This window comes from Sinohyriopsis cumingii, chromosome 7, assembly GCF_028554795.1.
Source record: "Sinohyriopsis cumingii isolate HCF-2022 chromosome 7, ASM2855479v2, whole genome shotgun sequence".
Taxonomy (NCBI): Eukaryota; Metazoa; Mollusca; class Bivalvia; order Unionida; family Unionidae; genus Sinohyriopsis; species Sinohyriopsis cumingii.
This window is the reverse complement of record NC_142967.1, coordinates 92,976,498-92,995,962: the sequence shown is the minus strand read 5'-3', so window position 1 is coordinate 92,995,962 and position 19,465 is coordinate 92,976,498. Positions and strand designations below refer to the sequence as shown.

At 34.7% G+C, this 19,465-nt stretch overlaps 1 protein-coding gene across 2 annotated transcripts in view; it reads right to left on the bottom strand.

The window, feature by feature from the left end:
- The window catches only part of LOC149795721 (exportin-7-like), a 176,148-nt gene that overhangs the window by 96,636 nt on the left and 60,047 nt on the right, over positions 1-19,465 (bottom strand). For both annotated transcript variants that reach the window (XM_089965624.1, XM_089965623.1), the window contains exons 17-22: positions 19,271-19,344; positions 17,117-17,261; positions 15,126-15,282; positions 13,895-13,959; positions 12,278-12,366; positions 11,562-11,669 (exon numbers count right to left, since the gene is read on the bottom strand). In XM_089965624.1, coding sequence (XP_089821750.1) covers positions 11,562-11,669; positions 12,278-12,366; positions 13,895-13,959; positions 15,126-15,282; positions 17,117-17,261; positions 19,271-19,344 — 638 coding nt within the window. The remainder of the gene's footprint in view (positions 1-11,561; positions 11,670-12,277; positions 12,367-13,894; positions 13,960-15,125; positions 15,283-17,116; positions 17,262-19,270; positions 19,345-19,465) is intronic.

Here is a 19,465-nt window from a genome sequence, read left to right as displayed (position 1 = left end):
CTCGAAAATTATTTTTTCATGATACGTTCGTCAATGGTACTAATATTTCTGGCAAAAATTTGCAAAGATTACGTGATCCAAAGACAGCTTTTCAGTTGTATCTAAATCAATTGACTGTGCTGGCTATGTAATATACCAAATATTATTTCAACCCCTCAACTACATAACTAATTGGGTCATTATTGTTCTGGTTTATCACTAAAAAGTTTGGCTAAAATTTATCAAAGTTGCTGATCAAAAATGTTATTTCTCAACATTAATGCTCCAATCGACTTGTTCCCTCAGTGCAATAAATAATGCAACAGCACACACACACCCACAGCTTAACTGACACCACCTGCTGGGAAGGGCTTATACACTTAGGATGATATACTTCCTTTGTCTAACTATTCTAGATTCATCACTAAATATTACTTAATTCCACTGGACCTCATTCAAGGCCCAATGCTTTAAGTGCCCCACCCACCCACCCCAAAACAATATGTATTTCTTACTGCAGTGGTTTCAAGATTATTGTAAGCAGCTTTTTTTCTCATCAAACATTACACGCATTCAATGTGATTTTTTTTTAAAAAACATTTTTTTTAACATGGGGGGAAAAGAAGTGCTAGGGATGGCAATGAGAAACAGGTAGATTAGGCCAGCTGGAAACATGCATTTTTTGTTGTTGACCTCAACAACAATGAAGCTTTTTTTTCAATGCTCATCTTTTGAACCACTCAATGACAAAATCATATTTCTGTGCAAAACTTACCAAAAAGTAACAAAATGAACTTTATTAATCCTGTATTAATTAATTTCAACAGTTACGTTATTTTTCCTGACACTTCTCAGTAGTCCAAGTCAACTTATTTTGCCAGGCCAACCCAATCTTGTGAATTTTCCATGCTTCCCCTCAATGAAACTGTCTTTGAATATATTCTGAATATTAAATTCAGGAATCACAATTTGACTATTACTATAAATCTATCATTTTTAATCTGCAATCAGTTGTTTTGTTACTACTCATCTCTGATGACTTATGACCCATGTTTATTGTACACTCTCACACAAAAACCTGACAACTGTAATACATTATATTAATTAACTGGATCCATGTACATTTGTTTAGGGACTGTCTCAAAACTGCATACTATCACCAAGACAAACAATATGTCAGACGATGTGGTTTGTTCACATCCACCATTTTGGCCTTTTTGAGAACAGTTATGATACAGCCATGTATATCTGCAATATTTTATGATATCAATCTCCAATCCATTCTAACTGTAGTCAAAACTATGGATAAATGCCTAATTAGAACATCTGTTTCTACAATGATAAGGAATCATCATTCTCAACGTGTAAACCAAAAAACAAAAGCTGGTCTTCTTACTTTGTAAGCCAATATCTGGAGCTGTCATCATACTGGAAGTTGAGGTAAATGAGTAAATTATAGCATTTTAAAAAATGGAAATTAAACATTTCTGTGTCGAGGAAACATACAAAAAGACCCAGAAATTCTATTCAAACAGTTGATTTTATCAGGGTTATTCCATACGTGCTATCCCCTTGAGCGGTACAAGTGTACTTAAGAGTGGCACAAATGTAATCTGATCTTAAGAAGTGTAATCTATATATTACATGCCATAATAAAAATCAACTGTATGAAAATCATAAATTTCGTTTTGCTACTAACCTGGATCTGCAGTTAAAAATCTCATTACAAATGGGTGAAATCCATGTGGATTAGTACCCGAATACAAACACAAAACACACTGACAAATTATTTATATACAACACTCACTCTAACTAGTCTACATGTCCAACTTCTGCTGAATGGTCATAAAGTCAAGTCCACAAATTCTGCAGTAAGCATGACTGCATCATTTTCATTTTTTTTTTTAAATTTGTAAAGCATTTCTTTTCCTTTATGTCAACCGACATTATATTAAGTTTAAAAACATCCTCTCCTCTTACATTTTTCAGTCATTTACCACATGCATCATCGATATAGTCCATTTCACTTAACATCTGGTGCCATTAGTTTTTTTAAATATAGACAGGTCAGCTACCTAAATGTATTTATCAAAAATATATTGATTCTGTGATATAAATTTTCAAATTGGAGAAACCTGTCTGCTTTTTTGGAAATGTGTCAAATACCGCTGCTATAAACTGAAAGTACGTGTAGGTGTATAACGGGCAAATATACTCTTACACTATTCTTATGCAGCAGTCCTCCGTTTAAGAATATTCTCAGGGATTAAAGAGCTGACAATAGAAATGATTAAATGCTACCTTTCTTCCTGTATTTTTTTAAAAGTACCACAAAAAAATGAAATCTATTTACAGACATGTGTTAGACATAATTAGGTGATAAAAAAATGTGTAATGGTTGGCATGTATGTTATTCCAATTATAACAATATGTCAGTGGTGTAGTCATGCATATCATTAGTGCTAAAATTGCCCCACTATGTACACAACGCCAACTGAACAGTGTAAATTATACTCTTGCTAATCATGGGGAACTGATGTTTAATACATTATTTTTACACGCTGTATCAGCTGTAATCTTGCTAATCATGGATAACTCATGGGCAGTACATGATTTTTCAGGCTGTATCAATTGTAATCTTGCCAATCATGGGGAAACTGTTGGGTAGTGCATGGTTTTTACAAGCTGTATCAGCTGTAATCTTGCTAATCATGGCGAATGGATGGGTAGTGCATGGTTTTTACAGGATGTATCAATTGTGATCTTACCAATCATGGAGAAACTGTTTGGTAGTGCATGGTTTTTACAGGATGTATTGTAATCTTGCCAATCATGGGGAAACTGTTGGGTAGTGCATGGTTTTTACAAGCTGTATCAGCTGTAATCTTGTTAATCATGGGGATCGGATGGGAAGTACATGATTTTTACAGGATGTATCAATTGTAATCTTGCCAATCATGGGGAAACTGTTGGGTAGTGCATGGTTTTTACAAGCTGTATCAGCTGTAATCTTGCTAATCATGGGGAACGGATGGGTAGTGCATGGTTTTTACAGGATGCATCAATTGTAATCTTGCCAATCATTGGGAAACTGTTGGGTAGTGCATGGTTTTTACAAGCTGTATCAGCTGTAATATTGCTAATCGTGGGGAACGGATGGGTAGTGCATGGTTTTTACAGGATGTATCAATTGTAATCTTGCCAATCATGGGGAACCTGTTGGGTAGTGCATGGTTTTTACAAGCTGTATCAGCTGTAATATTGCTTATCGTGGGGAACGGATGGGTAGTGCATGGTTTTTACAGAATGTATCAATTGTAATCTTGCCAATCATGGGGAAATTGTTGGGTAGTGCACGGTTTTTACAAGCTGTATCAGCTGTAATCTTGCTAATCGTGGGGAATAGATGGGAAGTACATGATTTTTACAGGATGTGTCAATTGTAATCTTGCCAATCATGGGGAAACTGTTGGGTAGTGCATGGTTTTTACAGGATGCATCAATTGTAATCTTGCCAATCATTGGGAAACTGTTGGGTAGTGCATGGTTTTTACAAGCTGTGTCAGCTGTAATCTTGCTAATCGTGGGGAAGGGATGGGTAGTGCATGGTTTTTACAGGATGTATCAACTTTAATCTTGCCGATCATGGGGAAACTGTTGGGTAGTGCACGGTTTTACATGCTGTATCAGCTGTAATCTTGCTAATCGTGGGGGAACGGATGGGTAGTGCATGATTTTTACAGGATGTATCAATTGTAATCTTGCCAATCATGGGGAAACTGTTGGGTAGTGCATGGTTTTTACAAGCTGTATCAGCTGTAATCTTGCTAATCATGGGGAATGGATGGGTAGTACATGATTTTTACAGGCTGTATCAGCTGTAATCTTGTCAATCATAAGGATTAGATGGAAAGTACATGATTTGTACAGGCTGCATCAGCTGTAATCTTTCTAATCATTGGGAACGGATGGGAAGTACATGATTTGTACAGGCTGTATCTGAGCCAAGTAAGCTTCTCAACTGGCACTGTATGGCACAGCAACGTAAGTAGGTTATCTAGTGCCAAGACAATTATAGGCAAGGGCCTTCCCTAAAGATGCACAAAGTTAGCCGACTCAGAATGATTTAATGGCAGGACCAGAACCCAAACCCTTTTGGTCACGAGTCCATCACAGTGTAATTCCTACCTCTTTTAAATGCATCTTGTGACATGCAGTTGGACATGTTGGACCTATTCCACATCCCAAAGCCCACAGGAAGTAATAACATACAATGGGGAATGAAAAGTATCAGCAACCTATAAAATTCATATTAGGCTGTAGTGTGATTAATGTAGCTTAACAGCCTAAGAAGTATGTAACTATTAATGTCAACCACTGTACTTTTTCTGTCAGCCATCTACAAGTTGGTATTAGGCTGTAGCTGGATCGATACAGCTTAATGGACTGAGAAACACTGGACTGTTGATATCAACTGCTGAACATCTATGTGCAACCTATAAGCTGATATTGGTCTGTAGAGGGACTGATACAGTTTAATGGACTGACAAGCATTTGATTACTGATACCAACTGCTGAACTTCTATCAGTTAGTCACACAAGATCAGTACCTTTCCTCAAATGATTGAGAAGAATCTTACAGCCATGTTCATTTTAAACAAAATTTATTAAATTCATTTCAGGCTGACCAAAGACAGAAAATTCCTTTCAGAAGCAAACTAAGAGTAATGTGATCATCACATTGTACACTGGCCATATATTAAACAGTCTTGGATGTAGGCACTAGTAGAGAATTGTTAACTCTAGTAATTATTTATGATTAGGTCTCAATGACATATAGTCTGACTATACATCGCTGTTTGTTTGTACCCCCATGCTGATTTCAATAACGAAAACGTTAAATGTGATAGAAAGTGCAAAGAACTAAGTCAATTGAATCACCGATTTATAATTTCTAACCTGACTGTGACCAGAATGGCACAAATACTGGCATCCCCTGCACCTTTCATGCTTAACAGACTTTCCATAATAACACGGTGCCATATTGCGTACACTATGGGCTAATTTATTTCCATCAGACAACATAATGACGTAGTTCACCCTGTTCGTTAACTGCCGGATAATTCTGTAATTACATAATTTTAAGATTTTGTAATTATATCCCTTTCCACGCAAGAACATAGAAATTAAACTGCTCATTAAATCCACGTGAAAGGCAAATTTGTTGTTGTCATTCTTTTCCTTTGCTTGATTCAACATTGCAAATATCGGAAGCAGACGACTTATATTGGTATATCTGTAGTTGTGCACACACCCCTTTGCTGAGAATGGACTTGTCCAGGAACTGGAAATGGATCTTGAGCATGTCCGTCTATTATATTGAAAACTTCTGTTAAGCATGAAATGCACAGATAATGACGGTGTTAGGGCCACTCTATTCACAGTCACGTTAGAAATTATAAATCAATCAATGAATTGATTACGTTCATTGCACTTTTTATCACATTAAAGGTTTCCATTATTGAAATCGGTAGGGGGGTACAAACAAACGGGTTGGTATAGTCAGACTATAGACCTTTACTCAAGGTATGCGGTTTTTAACCAAAATTACTGTGCAAAGACCATTACCTTATTAGATTTACCAGTACTGTGACCTTTGGCTTCTATACCCTAGAATATACATGTTTATCATCCTTAATGAAAGTCTTCCACAAACATTAGTAAAGAAACTCTAAAATAAAAGTCAATCTGCAAAACTAGTTTTTAAACACGTTTTTCTTGTGCCCCAATGACCTTTGACCTTTTGAACCCAAAATCAACAGGCCTATTCCATGCCTCAACTGCAAGCTATACACAAACTCTGATCAAGGTACATGGTTTAGAATTAAAGTTATTATGCAACAAGAGTCCCATGAAGAGACTGAAGCTCTACTCGCTGAAAACAATTTAAATTAATTCAAGAAAAATCAATTTCTTCCTTTAAACTGCTAAGTATGAAACCATCCCCGACATTCTTCAATAGTAACAAGATTTCCAATTTACGGCTGTGTGGACATTTGTCTATCAGATTGGCACCATTTTCATTTAGAACCAACAAGACATCACAATAATTTTGCTAGAAAACCCAATTTGATATGACTTTCCATTTTTTGATTTTCAAGCTGCCTGCCAACGAGAATAATGTTAAATTGGTATTTCGGACCAACTAGACATCAAAGGAGAGAACATAAGATCGAAGTGACAAGCCATCTAGAAGTAGCAATAACAAGAATTTCAAGATAATTATTGCAATGGCTATATTGAAGTCAGACAAGTACCATTTTCATTTATGACCAATTAGAATTAATAAGAATGTCTCTCAGTGATATGCTGATATGACCATTTTCTCAGGAGAAGTAGCAATAAGATTTTTAAGATGAACACTGTGGCAGCTGTACTAGATGAGTGAACAGAACTATTTTCAATCAGCATCAAATTCATAAAATATCATTTAGTGAAAACCCCATGTAGATACAACCACCCATTAAGGAGTAGTAGTAATAACAAAGATTTCCAATACAGCCACTATGGACACCAGATAAGCACCATTTTCATTAGGAACAATAAGACATCATAGGAAGTCTTCAAGTGAAAACCCTATGGCAATATGATTTTCCGTTCAAGCACTAACAAGATTTGCTGGCTGGCTGATGAAGTGGACATCAGATCAGTACCATTTTCATTTAGGACTAACTCAATATCCTAAGAAGACTTTAAGTGGAAATCTCATATTGATAGGACCATCTATTTAGAAGTAGCAACAAGAAGGAGTTTGAAGAAGACCACTGGATGCCATACTGGATGTCCGAGTGGCACAAGTTTTATTTAGGACCAACATGACCATGAGTGTGTGAACGTTCAAGGCAATTTTCCAAGTAATTTAGAAGTAGTGATAACAAACTTGTGCCAATGGACAGACAACAATGCTGCACGATAGGCCACTCCGCAAACTCTCCTGATCTATGTCCAGTAGAAACCAAAACCAATTTTTCTTCTTTTTGTCACGCTGATCTTAATCTTAGACTTTTTTGCCTTCCCTTACTTACCCTAATTGCGAGCCATCCCTAAAGCTTGGACCAGGTCAGTGAAGTAGATGTAATATATTTATGCAGAAATTTTTTTCTCTTATTTTCAGTCTTAACCTTGACCTCTTATCTTTTGACCCAGAATTTGATAGACTTTTATTCCTTACCCCAAGTGCAAGACCTATAACTTAGATCAAATGTTACTGTGTGAAAACAGATAGTCTTCCATCAGGTACATTGAGCTTGCCCTTTGACCTCAAAATTAATAGGATTCATCCTTACCCCAGGTGAAAATCATCTACAAAGTCTGGTAACTGTAGATCATGAAGAATTAAAGTTATTCATAGCTGGTGGAAGCAATTCATCTTAAAATTCAAACACTTTTCAAGGACAATATAATTTTCAAGTACTATATTAACTATATCAATACTTTGAAAAATGTAGATTTTGGTATGCATGTTGACTAGACTTGGGTATCATTTAAAATTTTGTATCATAGTAATCTGAATACACAGCAATATGCACCCTGGTAAACTGCAAATTTCTTAGGGTCCAACTGTTTATTGGGGTGGGGGGTGTCTAGAATTTTTTTTGCAACAAGAATGTCCAGCTTTATAAAAACTTGAAAAAATAGTCTTGGTGACATACATTAGAAAAGACCCCCAATTAAATCCATTGGCTTACTTGAAACAAAATAAATTCTGTTCAGGTAAAATAAAATAAAATATCCTGGCTGAAAAGAAAACTGCAACTCCCCTCTCTTCCAATCGGTCAGAACCATATAGTACCTGATTTACCTTCCCTCTCTTCCAAATGGTCAGTACCATATAGTACCTAATTTACATTCCCTCTCTTCCAAAATGGTCAGTACCATATAGTATCTAATTTACTTCCCCTCTCTTCCAAATGGTCAGTACTATATAGTATCTAATATACTTCCCCTCTCTTCCAAATGGTCAGTACCATATAGTAGCTAATTTACTATGTGAATGTTAATTGTTGCAAGTTGTCATCCAAACACTGTAACTAGTGGACTGATTCTACTTACACTATAGCTGATGACCTGTAAAAGATATTGTGGTGGCCTTAGAGAGAGCTTGCTGATAAAAATGGGAAGTGCTTACACTAAAGTCTATTGTCACATAGCTACACTACTGATATAGGCAGGGAAACACCAAGTAGTATGCCAGCAACTGGGCAAGATTTTTATCAGTGAGGTCCTGTAAACATAAGACAATTACACTGACTCAGCAAACTGTAAAATATTCTGGGGTCTACAGAAATTATGAACAATTTAAACAGAGAACTACTTTCCTTAATATATTGGTATGATTCTCAATCCAATAAAGGAATTGTTGTACCTAACATATTATGATACATTTGTAAATAACTGAAAAACTTTTTTTTTTTTTTAAATTAACAATTATTCAGCTAAAATATGCCTTGTCAAACATTTGATTAATGGTTCATAAATACAATTATCACTGTAGTATTGAAAATTACTTTGTGACAAATAGAACAATTTTGCACACACAAAAATAATTTTGGGAATTATTTGGCTACGAAAAACAAATATATGCTTTAATATCATTCAATTCATAACAAGATTACTCTGGCATTTCTGCACATTCCTTACTGGCAGGTGCTCCTTTAAGTACCAGCATACTGTTAATGTATCAGGAAAAAACACTGTAGTAAACTTCTAATAATGCACACCTCTAAAGTCAATAAAATTTCAGACTGAAGCATTTAACTTTTAGAAAGGAATTCTTAATAATTTTGGTGGAAATGGGCCACATGATCACCCTGAGGCTAAGGGAGCTTTGGGGCATAGGTGCAGTTATTTCGTATGATGTACCAATCATATCATGTGGCAGTAGCAATCCTAATTGCCACCAATCAGAAATCTTACAAAGTGTATAAGTAATCCAACCTAAAAAATATATGGGTGAAAGTTGGGAAAAATCAGAATACTGAAAAACTGGCCTGGGATTAAGGGGGACCACCTAGGCTCCCTTGTGGGTCCGGGACAAAGCCCTGAGGGGAAGGTGTCTAAGGGATGAACCCCCCCCCCTCCACCAAGCTAAAAAGGAATAATTTTGACACTATTTTTCCATGAAAATTATAATTCAACAATCCAAAATTCTGATTCTTTAATATGAAGCACACATCTATTGAATAAATAATAAATAAATTTTTCCTTGTAAATTTTTAAAAAAGTACTTCTTTATCTGACCACATAATTATGAAGATGAAGATAAATGCTGCTAATAAAAATCATGTACATGTATTTCAGAAATGCCCTAACACTAACAGTAAGCATCAAAAAGGAAACACGCATCTGCAATGGATTACTCAATAAGATGATCAGATATTCTGATTTTTTTAAAAATTGTGTTGCCTAGTTTTTATTTTTTATTTAGTACATATCTGTTGGGACCAAAACTGGTTATCTATGCATCCAAGTGTTCTCAGCAGGAAAATCATCAGTGTATATACATTGCAGAAAGCTGCTAAAATACACAATGCATTTTCCTCCATACAGGACCAGCAGGTGGGAGTAGTCAATTATGCTTAAAGTTTTTACTCAATGAAGTGTGCTTTTATTTTAGTCATTAACACATCTGTAACTGTACTGAACTGGAGAGACAATAAATGCAGTTATTGTCTGCAATGTTAGCATCAGCACTATTCTAATTGTCCTAAACGTTGACCACTAAGCCAAGATAATGCAACAAATTACTTTTTTAAAACAAATCTTTCTATGAAGCAAAGGGTGGAGGGATAGAGAAAACAATGGAAAATGATATACATGGAGGTATAGAATCAGCCGAAGTTTCTCACTCAAACAATTCAGTACCCTCTAACTGCTATCATTCCTGTGAGGCAAATGTAGGAATAGCAGTTGAATACAATGTCCGAGTTATTTGGGTTTCCATAGAGGGCACTGAAATAAGGTGTGAAGTATGAACTTTGTGATTCAGCAGAACACATCAAAGGAAACTTGAGTAACTGAATACTGTTTGATGACTTCCGTTTGCTCGCTAGAGTGTAAACCATAAGTTTAAAATTTAGTATCCCTAAGCATTGATTACCACCCCCACCACCCCACTAAACACTTTCCAACCACTTTAATCCCCCTAACCCACCACCAAAACTCGACAGATTTGCATTATTTGGAAGATGGACGTGTGGAGACATTCTGAAGAAGGAATTTCCAGTCTATGACATCACCCATAGAAATACAACTCCAGGAAGACTGAATTTACAACTTACTTATAACACAGATCTAGCTGGTTTTTAATCAGTCAAATAAAGTTTTAAAATGAAATGTGTATTGTTATGTATGTTTGATTTAATTTAATTTAACTGTTTGTAAGTTTTAAAATCTTGTTTTTAATTTCATTACATGTAAAAAATAATGTAGTTTTGCTTACTAGGAACTCATATTTTTTTCAGAAAATAGTTTGACCATGATTCTTCAGTTGTAAACACCTAAAGCTGACCTAGTTCCTGACATTGATTTAGAAATTCAGTGAGAGAAGTAAATAACTTTTTATTTTTATCTTATTCTCAGAGTAAAATGATTGGTTTTGTCAAGGTCATACTGGGACTACATGCTTTTATAAGTAAATACTTCTCAAAGGTCTTGGAACGTTGACCCTCATCCGGGAATTTGTTTTGCGTTTCAATTTGCTGTATAATCATTGTTTATAGAGATTTTTCTCAGTTGCACTTAAAAAGACGGGGACGTAATGGTGTTCTTTGTTGTGTCAGTTTGGAGTTATTTAATTTTTATTCCAATTATCTGGATTCAAAAGGATTAATTCTTTTTCCTAGAAATATATGAGTGCTCATACAGAATTCTTGGACAAAGACAATTCATTAAATTTTATTGGAAAATTCAAACATCTGATTATTGTTTGTGAATAAAACAAAACTGTAGACACAACAGCACAATAATAACTATGTCATTGGTTTCCATCTTGGATTTTTGGTCAGGACTCGAATTTAAAATTGTTTGAACATATCATTATTAGGACTTCTAAAATTTAATTCGTGGACTATTCTTGGATTATATTTGGACTTCATTTTTAAAACCGCAAGTTCTTATTTTTTTATTTTAACAGTATTTTTCCAGGGAAATAAATTTTTGTTAAATTTTTCAAAGCTTGTTGTTTTTACTCTTTCTTTTGTTACTGTTTATTCGAGCCTAAACATGTAACAGTATAGAAAAATATAAGCATTTTACAAGGTCTACTGAACATTTTCAAGTACTTTCCTTGTATTTTTTTAAAACAGACATCAATTTCAAGTTCTATTAAAAGTATCTACCAAATTGGTGCAAAACCTGTTACTGTGCAGAAACAAAATGGAAGCAGGGAGACAAATGGATGGATGGACAACGACAAATTTACACACTTGTGTGACCTGACAGCATATCTGTAATACATTTTGCTGGCATATAAAAAGTTTAATATCAATATTAATTTGGAAGACACAGTAGCCATGGGTAACCTGTTTTGTGCCAGTTCTGCCATGAGTTTAAGAACAGGAGTTGTTACAGAAGGATCATGGTACCACAGCTCTATTGCACGATGTAACACTGGTGAGTAAGTAGGATAACTACATATAAGTTAAGGAGCAATAAAGATAGACGATCATTAAAAAAATTACTGTGACATACATGCAGTTATATGGACATGATAAATGCACATTTGGATTTGTACTCTCTCTCTCAACAAGTCTCTTACATTTAGGTTTAATCTGTAAGGGTGACCTTAAAAACACACTGGTGTCTGTTTCAAATGCACATAAGAGCAAATCAGACTGGATGTTTCACAGTACAAACAGCAATGTTCTTATGCTTTTTACTCCAACTGTGAGGGTGAGAAATGATCAATAAAGTGTCAGAGGTTCGTCTCATTCAAAATTTATGGAAGACTTAAAAACAATGAGTGGAATAGGTGTTCAATGTTATTTTCATGTCATATATAAATAATGATCTGGACTGTACATAAAAAAACAAGACACAACACTAAAACAATAATAAACATTCTTATATACACCATGCAGCAAACATTTTGTTTGTCTCATACTAAAATTAATATTCTTAATAGCAATAAATCTTTGAGAAAAAAAATCATTTATGCATGAACAAATAATAAATGATAGTTCAAATGTCCTATACATAAAAACCTGCTATTTCCATTGGTTGGTTTTAGAAAGGATACATCCAATCAAACAGCATCATATAGCTGGTCCTAGTATTAAAGGCAAATATGACACCCCTTAAATCTCTGGCAAGACCTATCAGCAGTCGCTGAAACAGAGAGTGAGAAAATATTCTATCCAGACTGTAAAATAATTCAACACTTTGTGCAGAATACATGAGAAGGCATAATCTAAACAAAACCCAATAAATTTAGTTAGGATATTTAACTTGGAATACTTTAAAAAGTCTACTTATCACCTAAGCCAACCGGTAATATGTTTTTGTTGTTTTTACTTCAATTTTAGAATATTCTTAACTATATCATATCAAGGATATAGGAGCCAAGTGTCTTTCCCAAGAACACAATACGGATGCTGACCCAAGCCAGTATCAAAGCCTAACCCAAGCCAGTATCAAACCTGACCCAAGCCAGTATCAAACCCTAAATTTAGTCCTATTTTACAATGAGGTTAAATGGTTGTGTTTAAGAATGAATTAAATAATTTTCTACACATCTTGACCAGACTCAATGTATATGCCATAATGTTACTCTAACAGAAAAAGAAAATCAACTGATTTACAAATATACTGAAATCTCAATAGATGAAAATCCATGGGATATAAAAATCAATTTGAGAATCCTTGTTCGAACAAAGATCTGACAATTTAGAGAGAGGGTTATTATGAATGGAAACTGGCTATTGACAAATATGTGACTGGGCATTGATAAATATGTGACATACAAATGGATTGGTGGATTGGTTTTTATTATTAACTTGTTTTACTAAAACTACTTCAAGGTTCAAGTAACTGATCAAGTGACATGCTGCCCACTGCAAAACATACTTCAAAGCTAACCAACTTATTATTCTTGGAGAACATGGACTGAGTTTAAGTGTTCCAGCCAATCTGAGCTTCCTTCTGTATAAAAGCAATGAGATACCACCAGGCAGTTAGTAAATGTAAGTGTGCCAGCCAATGGGTTACCATTTTATTACAAGTCATGAATTGCTAGATTTCCAAGTCAAATAATTTTGATAATCCAATGCAGTGGAATACCTGAAGCATATTTTCACTTCTCTGTCAACAATGATAACATTTTAGACAGGCTTGGTCTGGTGGTAAGTATGGCTGCCTTGCATGAAGGCAAACTAAGTTAAAATCCCACAATATGCATAAACTTTTTTCTTCTGGTATTTGCTGTATACAGCAGAACATAAATGGTAATGACATTATTGCTCAAGATCCTATAAGAAATCTGCTACTTCCATCTGTTGTAAATTTTGACACCCATTAAGTTCGAGCATAAAATAAGAAGAAAAGTTATTTACTCTGAGAGACTAATGAATATATTTCATCTTATGGGTGAAAAACCACCCACTTGATGAAATATGTTATTTATTAACTCATTCCCAGCCAATATTGTTTACCTATTGCACATATCGGATGCAAACAATCAACTCAGATCCATTACACACGAAAAACTATTCTTGTTTAAGTTAGTAGACATCTACCATTAATAAAAGTACTCATAATTAAGGTGAGCTTGAATAATTTCAATCCTTCTTAAAATACTTGTGAGAGTGTTTTTCTACATTATCGCCATTTATGAACCTCTAAACTATCATATGCTTACCTTTGTTTCCTCTGTTTTTGCGGATATTGCACTGGAAAGGAGAGTTCCCACATTGTCAAATGCCGCTAAAGAAAGAAAAACCATATTTTTCCCCATTACTATACACAAAATGTCATGTGCCTATACACAAGATATAAACAAAATTGAACAATATTTGTGCTAAGGGCTGTTCCATTTATCATACATTGTACCGAGGGAAGGCACTTTTTTGAAAATGTCAGGGTACTCAGATTACTCAAAAATTTCACATGAAAATGATAATTCTAAACTGCATTTATGGGGAATTACTGCACATTAAAAGGTCCTTCCTTGGGTCCCAAATTTATTATACTGGAATAACCCTGAAAATATTTCTTCTATATCTATACCTGACCAAAAGATAATGGTGATATTATCTTGACAATAAACTACTGAATCTGCAACACTGTTAATAAAGTAGAATGTAAACATTAATATGAATTTATAATCAAACAAATTAATGAACAAACCTGCTTAAATGTTCAACTTTATTATATAATCACTTGTTTTAAATAGATACTTTTTTAAGATGCAAGCCAAATTACTAATTACAACAGAAGTTGTCATTTACTATCTGCCTTAAGAGATCAACTTTTCTACTTCAGCAATATACCGTTCCAGTGGCCTATTGGTTAGAGCATCCGCCTCAGATGCAGGAGCCGAGTCATACCAAAGACATCTAAAAATGGTACTAACAGCTGCTTCGCTTGGTGCTCAGCATTAAGAGGTTAGTGTTAGGACTGGTCAGCCTGGTAACAGGATAATGTGACTGGGTGGGACATCATGCTACATGTCTGCATCATGATGCCCCAGTGCTATACATCACTATAAACTGTTACACTGCAGGCAATGTAGCGATATGACTGAAAAATTGTTAAAGCTACTTAAAAAACCCAAATCACAGAAACACACACACTTCAGGAATGAAGATGCTTAATACAGGATAGAGAATGATTTTCTTACAAATGTCTCCTATAAATAAATTTAACTGCTTTGAAGCTATTTTCCATTTTAAGCAGGAAGACATTTTTTTCTTAGTACCAGTTGCTCACAAAACATGAGCTATGAGTTGTCTCCCTTCAACTTTCCACTCAAATTCTAATTAAAATTAGATAGGACCTGAAAACCATTCTATACCTGTCAAAAAAACTCTTTAGTGAAGCATTTAGGTTTCTACAAGGAAAACACCTAGCCCTCTAAATACATATTATACCTGTTAGAGGCAGCATGAACTGTTCAAATTTATCCTCATCCTCTCCAAGGTCAACCATCATCAGCCGACCTAATGCAGTGTAGAACGTTGTCCTGCACCTCATATCTGCCATAGGGCTATTGCCAGAATTGATGCCCAGGAATGGAAAATGATCTCGCTACAAAGAGAACAGATTAAATTAAATTGTAATAAATTTAATTAAACTAGATTTTTGTAAGAACACTATGCCTTCCAACCCTAGCATTCCCTTGAGAAAAGTAGTGCAATAGTTGAAAAGAACTAAAAATGGGGGCAGGGGAATCGTTTAGATGAAATGAAAAACTATCCATGTCATTTGAATATGTATGCAAATATGCCTACCAAATCTGAACTGTCAAGCACCTCAAAGGCTTTTTGCACAATCACATCAACAAGCTCCTGAGTAATGATGGATATAAAGGATCAAGACAAAATAACACTGCTGCAATCATTTGATGCTTTATTATAAGTAAATTATACAAGTCAAATGAACTGTACCAAGTAATCTCAGAGTGTATCAGCTTGTTTGCAAGTTGGAGGAAACAAATGATTTTGTATAGACAGATTTTTATTCTTGTGACTACCATCTCTAGGATCAACTTTGGACTGCAAAGGGACCCCGGACCCATCTTGTACACTGAACTCTCGACAGCTAAAACTTAAGAGCAAATGAAATCAATTTCTGAAATATAAAGTTTGAGCTAACAAGACTGGCAATTCTATAAAAGGCTACTAAATGCTGAAAAGCAAAATGTGCAGTAATAAATACACTACCTATATGTAAACAAGGTTAATCTTTGTTTTGCGAATTAACTTGTTTTGCCAGCACCACATGAAAGGTCAAAGATCAATGCAAGTGATACATTGCATATGATGTAGCAAGATGAACAGATGGTTTGGTGCTGCACATAATAATGCCTAATAAGTAATGGGAAAATAAATTAATTTCCTGGGAGAGCTGTTTGCGTCATCCAAAACTTCTACATAAAATCGATTCTGCCAGAACCTAGGAGATAATTTGAATGACGGAGAACTGTATGATCAAGGTTAATGCAAGTCACTAAATTCAGAGAAACTTTTATATTTTTGCATATTTTTAGACTCCATAAAATTTAGCGAATTAATGAAGGGCAGAAAAAAATGTTTTGTGGAATGTTATTAATGGCAAAAGACAGATATCTGTGATTACATTTTGAGGACTTTATAAAGTGAAGCAAGATTTGGTTAAAAAACCACACATGCCCCCAAGTTGACAAAGTTATGCCAAGCAAACTAATGTCAGGAGGACAGCAATCTGGGGGAATAACACCTGTAAATGATCACAAAGAAGACTGGAAATTGAACTCCGCTGAGGTCTCATCAATATACAAATTTCATGCCATAGTCTTGTAAAACCCAACATTTCCCAGAAAAATTACCTGCTGAAATGAAATTGATAATAAGCAGTCAGACAGATGAATTGATGCCCATAGTTGAAAATCAACAATCATTTGTAAGGTTATGCTGTAGAAAATGAAATAAGGAGCATGGACAACCAGTAAATGACAGTATGGAACACTGAAAACTGAATTCATTAAAGGTGTAGTCAATGTAAAGTATCAAGTAAACTGGGATTGAATATTTGACTGAAATCCAATAATTCGTTTTGAATTTATATTGTGGAAAAAAGGGTTTTGAGGACAGGCAATCAGGGGCCATAACTCCATTTACTGGCATTAATGAAAACAATAAGAATCAAATATTTTTCAGAAAAGTAAAACAACCAAGCACATTATGAATTTCCATAATCAAATATAAATAACTACAGTTTCATCTTTTTACACTTTAAGGCAATATACTCCAGGAAAAATAAAATATGTATAACAAATTCAAGTTATATCACCTTCCCTTGTCTGGTAAAACCCCAGTGACAAGTGACAATTACCTCTTTAGAGAAATTTAATAAATTCATGATAAGAACTTAATGCACTTACTGTGTGGTTATTAATCATGAACTGTACAGCATCTAGTTTGACTAGCTTCCGAACACTACTGTAACCTACTGACAGGTCATTCAACAACTGCAGAGTCTTAGAAATGATTTGATCACTTCGACCCCAAAACTTCAAATTTGTAATTCTGCAAGGAAAATAAATAAGACATAGTTATGCATGCAAATAAGAACAAGTGCATTAAAATAAGAGCTTTATTACTAGTGCTTACTATGAATTCATTACTTTCTGTTGTGGATAAATTTTCAGCGATGCTGTGTTTGCTTTAAAATGAAAGTTGAAAACCCAAGGAAAATCCTTCCACATTTACAAAGACTTTTCTTTTATGCTGATTAAATCAAATACATATTCCCAATAAAAGATTATGCTGTACAAATCCATGGCAACTAATACCCGTGAGAAAACAAACAAAATCAGTTCATTTTTTTACTGTAATCTATCATGGTCAGATAATAAAAATTCAAAAATTATGAACTGTATTGCCTTTAAAAGAAAAGCCTATAAATGTAACTGATATGTGACCCAAGTTTCACTGCCTTGTTTAAAAGAACATTTGAAGAAAAGTGCAAAAAAGGCAGAAGAGGGTAAAAATACATTCATCAGTAACCTTGACGTTGCAGATAAAACCTTGACTGTGATACACAAGATGCCACCAAACTGAACAGTACACATGTACCATGGTTTGTGATGAAAACAAAATATTATGCCATGACCTTTACCTTATAAATATACAACTCCCAATGTGATATGATGAACCTTCTGGGGATGGTAAAACAAGTTTAAATAGCTTGAAATTATAAGCAAAATGTGCCAGAAAATAAAAAATAGTTGTCCAGGAAGATAGCAACCCAATGAGGTACGCAATACACTTTTTTATGATGTTCTACAAGAATATAAAGTTAAAAAGCAGAAGGGAAGGTGTGATGAAAAACAATGAATACTAGCTGTGAATGCAGAGAAGGACAACAAATGAACTGACATAACAGCTGTTCTAATATGAGAGATAGTTAAACAACTTTAGCTCTCAACCTGCACAATGGGAACAATTCAGTGTTAACTAGCAGCAAAAAATGTTAATAATTTCTCTGTTTAGTAGGTCTAATCAATTTTTCTTCAATTTCTGTTCTTTTTATTTTACTGTCCTTGAATTGCATGAATTGGATGGTATAGTACAGACTGTGCATCAAAAAAGTATTATCAAGCAACAATGGTACAGCAAATGACATGATACCCTGCAAGAACAAGAATTATAGAACCGGAATTGTTTTCATACTTTTTGTTGTTGTTGTAGGGTTTAATGCCATTTTTCAGCACACGATAGGCTATACATGGCAGCCAGTATTAATAGTGGAGGAAGAACCCAGGAAAACCCCCGGAAACAACCACTGACCCACGAGAAGCTACTGGCAAGCTTTCTCACATACCCACATTGGCCGAATCCGAGAATCGAACCCAAACAGACAGAGGTGAGATGGCAGTGGTCGATAATGGAGAACGCTTTAGACCACTCAGCCACTCATGGCCCCTATACTTTTTGTAACAGTGACCTTGACCTTAGAGATAATGACCTAAACATTAAGGTGTTCTTCCTGAGGCTAAAGGGAACAAATGTATTTAATTTCAGTGAATTTTATTATCTTGAACTGAAGTTATCCGTAAGAAATGAAATACATCGGTAAAAGCTATTTTCAATATTAATGACCACAATCTTGGAGCTATTGATCCCACAATCTATACGTTTTTTTCTGTGTGATAGGGGAACCTGTGTATCAAGCTGAATTAAATCTGTTCATTAGAACTAGAATTATTATCCAGAAACAAAAACAGACATCTGTCTGTTTGGACAATGGTAAATAATCCATGGTCAATAGTTTTGATACCCGACGACTTTAGCTGGTGAAGTATAAAATCTACTGACCATGGACTGAATGCATACCTTCTTGAAAGATCAGGTGATGAATATGAGGACTATGGAGTTTAGTGTAAACATGTTAATAGTATACTTCCTGCCCTTTGACTCCATTTATTTTATGGCATGAATTCAAATCTTTATTGGATAATCTCAATTAAGCTTATTTTATTTCACTCAAGATTTTAAACAGCTCCAAAAATATTTCAAACTTTAATTACACTTACATTTTTCCTATGAACACACTCAGCACCATCGTTTCATCATTTAGGCCTAGTACTTCGGACAGCCTCCTGTAAACCTGTAACAACAGGAAAATATTTGAACATTTTGAACAAGGACTGATATAACCAATTTTGAAACAAATGTACCCTTTCTCAATCAAGCCAAATTCAAAACAGCTGAAAAGGCTTTATATATAC